The 5,129-nt window shown below is 30.5% G+C and overlaps 1 protein-coding gene across 1 annotated transcript in view; it reads left to right on the forward strand.

Moving 5' to 3' along the window:
* LOC109127038 overlaps window positions 3,250-5,129 on the forward strand; it is a 2,901-nt gene continuing 1,021 nt past the window's right edge. Inside the window, exons 1-2 of the mRNA XM_019231168.1 lie at window positions 3,250-3,522; window positions 3,658-5,123. Coding sequence (XP_019086713.1) covers window positions 3,285-3,522; window positions 3,658-5,123 — 1,704 coding nt within the window. The 5' untranslated portion in view covers window positions 3,250-3,284. The remainder of the gene's footprint in view (window positions 3,523-3,657; window positions 5,124-5,129) is intronic.

The raw sequence follows: 5,129 nt of genomic DNA on the forward strand, positions 1-5,129 counted from the left end.
TTTGCTTGATGCATGATGTTGTGTGATGGAATTGATTATGAGTAGTTAGTCAATTTGTTTGCGGTATGGAGTCCTAGTATCATCCTCTTCGAGCCTTCAATGAGATTCCACGGTAAGATGTGTACTCTATGTGCGGTTTTTGAATTGTGTGCTTAGCCTTCTGTTCTGGGTAGTGCAGATGGCTAGAGAGGGTGCTGTGGGTCGCGGTCGTGGTCGTGGGCGTGGTCGTGGTCGTGGTCGGGGACGAGGTCAGGTTCCTGAGGCCAGTGTGAGTGTAGCCCAGAGCATGGCCAGTGAGGAGGTGGCGGAGTCACAGGTTCATCCTAGTGTGTCTGGAGACCAGGCTGGTTTGGGTGACGGCAGGGCGGATGGGCATGTAATTGGGTGTTGGTTTATTATTGGTTGGTTACTGTGTGTGGGTTGGTTTGTTTAATTAAGTAGTATGAGATACTTAATTATATATTATATTTAATTAATAAAAAGAAAAAAAAAAAGGGTCGGATTGTTTCAGGATGAACTGAAACAATTTTAATTCCAATAACTAATATTAATACCTCATTTCAAATTTAAAAAGTTTCCATATAATTCTTCATCTAACCGAAGAGTTTTAGAATGATTATAACTGAATTTGTATATATGCCACATACGGTAGAGTTTACTGATAGTAACTTTTTCTATATACTCTCTCTGTTTCAAATTACTTGTCATTTAAGCTTTTTTAAACGAATTAAAATAAACAACTAAAATTTATATTTTATCTCTTTTTTAATATATATATATATATATATTTTTGGCCAATACAGTAAAACAATTATAATAGATTTGATATTTTTACCAAACATATGTATTGAAAATCTAAAACCATAACTATTATGAAACAAAAAAATTTATTCTAGAAACAACTAAAAAACCCGGAAAGAATATTATATTTGGTGATACATATTCATTCAAAATTGTGTTAGTCTATATATATTTTACTTCCGATCGTTTTTATTTTCGATCACAACTTTTAGTTTTAGATAATTGTGTAACAATTTTCAAATTTTTTTTGAAGTTAACATTTATTTATGGTAATTGTTCATGTCTTTTTTACTTTACTTGTTTGTTAGATCACTATACAATTATTGTCATCAGAAACTATTAAAATATTTCATAATATAATACATCAGTATTAATTTTGTTTGAAATGTTTCCTCTACTTATCGAATGAATCCCCATTATAATAAAACGGAAGTACACAACATTGTTTTGGTAGACTTTATAATTTTAATAAATTGTTACAAATAGGTTATACATAGATTATAAATTAATTCATATATTAATTGTAACAAATAAAACCTTAATTGTAATCGAAAATCTTAAACGAGTTATTTCAAATTGATAGTTCATGGATATTCAAAACTTTATTTTCGGAAGATCACGTATATGGTTCCAAATATCTAGAATCACAATATTACCAATTTATTTTTCACAGATTTTATTAATAAACCATATCAATTAAAAAATTATTAAAGGGATAAAAATATACTTTCAATCATTAAAAAAAAAAACAAATCTTGCTAATTTAACAGATTAATCGTGATTTTTGGGATCGTATTCAGAAATTAAAAATTAAACTTTAATACTAGATTAGGATCCGTGCTAGAACATGGGTTGAAATTCCTTTTATTTATATTATAATTTTAGAATAAAATATATTTTATATGATTAATTTTAAAAAATTTTAAGGTCCTAACATTAATCATGATCTTTGGAATTGCATTTTATTCTAAAATCCTACTATATTAATTGAGAAGTACAAATATGAAACTAACCTTATAATGTGTAAAAAATTACATTCAATTGCCATTAGACTAAATTAATTAAGCTTAATTAACTAATTTAAATAAATATAATTAAATAAAAATAAAAAATACTCACATATCAAATATTAAAAAATTTAAAAAAAATTAAAAAAAAATATTTTCTCTCTCTAATAAATTATGAACGAAATTACTAATTATTTTTTTTTAAAAAATATATAAACCAATCAGAATTTTAAAAACTAAGATTTTATATCCAAGTATACAATACAATTATTTTTAATAACTAAATTTGAAGATTTTGTTAAGATTTCAAATTCTCCTATCATTTTTATTTTATTTTATTTACAAATTGTTTAGAAGTTTCATATAATACTTATAATTAATAAAATGCATATTTTCTGCATATGTTGTGATTTGAATTTTTTAAAACAAAGATATATTACTCAATGTATGAAAATGTGTGTTTTAATTTCCACATTGGCGGGTTGGTAAAACTAAATTTATATAGATGATAAATTAATAATTTTTATTTACTCACAATTATAATATTAAAATTACTATTTTATATTTCACAAAATATGATGCAAGTACAACAAATAAACAATATAAAACTGTAATAATACGTCAAAAATTAAATACTATAATATTCTAAAATAATTAGTATTCAAATAGACTAATAGATTTACATAACAATTAAAAATAAATATTATCTCAAACAAAATAATTTTTTAAAAAATAATAATTTTTATTATTATATTATAATTTTTTAAAAAATGTTGACCCGTGCTTTAAGCACGGGATATATCCTAGTTAATTTATAAAAGCATGAATATATATATATATATATATATATATATATTTTTTTTGTNAAAGATATATTACTCAATGTATGAAAATGTGTGTTTTAATTTCCACATTGGCGGGTTGGTAAAACTAAATTTATATAGATGATAAATTAATAATTTTTATTTACTCACAATTATAATATTAAAATTACTATTTTATATTTCACAAAATATGATGCAAGTACAACAAATAAACAATATAAAACTGTAATAATACGTCAAAAATTAAATACTATAATATTCTAAAATAATTAGTATTCAAATAGACTAATAGATTTACATAACAATTAAAAATAAATATTATCTCAAACAAAATAATTTTTAAAAAAAAATTAATTTTTATTATTATATTATATTTTTTTTTAAAATGTTGATCCGTGCTTTAAGCACGGGATATATCTTAGTTATAATATAAATAAAAGAAATTTCAACAGAGCACGGGTCCTAATCTAGTATATTATAAGAGATTGGACAGCTATTCGAAAACAATAATGAACGACTTTCCCTTAGCTGTATTCACAAGCTTTTAATATTAGATAAGATGGCAGGGTAAATAATATATATGTAAGGTGGGGGAGAAGGAGATGAAGAATATCACAAAAATCCAAATCCCCCTAATATTATTGTAGAAATCATGAGTTCCGTGGGTGTATTTCGTAAGGTGGAAATGGATGAAAAATCATATTGGATATACACATTAACACATCCCGATGAAGCACTAGCCATGGATCCTTTTTTTCTTTGTCCTCGTGCGCGTCTCAAATTCCTAAAGTTCAAACTAAATATGCACGTTGATGATGATGATGATGATGATGATGAGGACGACGAAGACGATGATGGTGGTCGTGGTGACGGTGACGATGACGAAAAAGGTAGTGGCAAAGCAGAAGACGACGACGACGATGACATCGATGACGATGAAGATGATGAAATCGATGGAGATGAAGATGACGAATTCGATGAAGATGATGGCAAAGTAGATGGCGATGAAGATGGTGAAAAAGTAGATGATGATGATTCTATTCCTGAGTTAAACCCATACAATTCATCCCCTCACTTCTCAAGTGATCAACAAGACGAATCTTTGCTTGATTGTGACCACCCTAGTATCTGTAAGCTCCCTGTAGTGCCTCTTTTTTGGTGCAACAATGAAGAACCGAGTTGTGAAGAATTCGAGTGCGGTGCATGCGAAATGGAAATGCCCAGCGCAAGCTATTTTGCATGTCAAGAATGTGGAAAACAGTTCCATAAAGAATGTGTTGAATCTCCACTTGAGATCAAACACCCTTCCCACCCCAATCATTCTCTTCAACTTTACAGTTTTGCAAGCACAGAAATGAATTGCATCTGTTGTAAGGAAGCTGTCTATGATATGTTTTATCACTGTACAACATGCGATTTAAGTATGCATCCGGTGTGTGCGATGAAGACGGTACCCTGTGTTTCCGACCATCCAAAAAGCCATCACCACCCTCTCACCTTATTCCCTGCACAAGCTTCTTTAGTTTGCACTTACTGTGCAATGATTGATAAGCTTGATCCCACATACATCTGTATCGAGTGTGTCTTCGTAATCCATGAAGGCTGTTTCGGGTATCCACATGTCATAAGAATATCCCGTCACCCCCACCGTATCTCTTTTACCTCTTCTCTTCCATCTGGAAATTTGTCTTGCGGAGTCTGTCGTAAACCAGTCGACAACAACTATGGCGCATACACTTGCAAGAAATGTGATGCTTATTTTGTTCATTCAAAATGTGCAACACACAAATATGTATGGGATGAAATCGAACTCACAGGAGTACCAGAAGAAGAAGATGAAATAGACGATGGTGAGCCATTCAAGAGGATTGCTGATGGAATAATACTTCATCCTTTTCATAGTCACAATCTAACACGTGAGATCGACAATGCTTCTGACATAATTAAGTATTGTCGAGGGTGTGCCCTTCCAGTCGGTGAAGATGAATTTTATTCATGCATGGAATGTGACTTTATCCTTCACGGAACTTGTGCAAATGCTCCACGCATGATACGACATCCTTTATATCCACATCCACTTACACTACTAGTTGCCATGAGAGGACCTGGCAATGATAAAGGTACATTCTTTTGTGATAAATGTCATCGTGTTGGTACTGGCTTATGCTATGGGCATTATGTAGGAGAAGATACCTTCTGTTTAGATTTGCAGTGTGCCTCGATTATAGAACCTTTCGAATATCCCGGCCACCAACATCCGCTATACCTACCTTGGAACCCAGATGAGAAGAGAACACTATGTCAAATGTGCAAATACGAAAGCAACCTATCAAAATTAGAGTGCACGATATGCAACTATTCTATATGTTATCGGTGTGCTGCCTTACCATACAAAGTAAGGTACAAGCATGACAGTCATTTCCTCACAATTTGCGATGGGAAAGAGGCAAGTGATCAACCAGACTGGTGTGAAAATTGTGAAGGCAAAATAGAAGAA

This window comes from Camelina sativa, chromosome 2 (assembly GCF_000633955.1).
Source record: "Camelina sativa cultivar DH55 chromosome 2, Cs, whole genome shotgun sequence".
Lineage (NCBI taxonomy): Eukaryota > Viridiplantae > Streptophyta > Magnoliopsida > Brassicales > Brassicaceae > Camelina > Camelina sativa.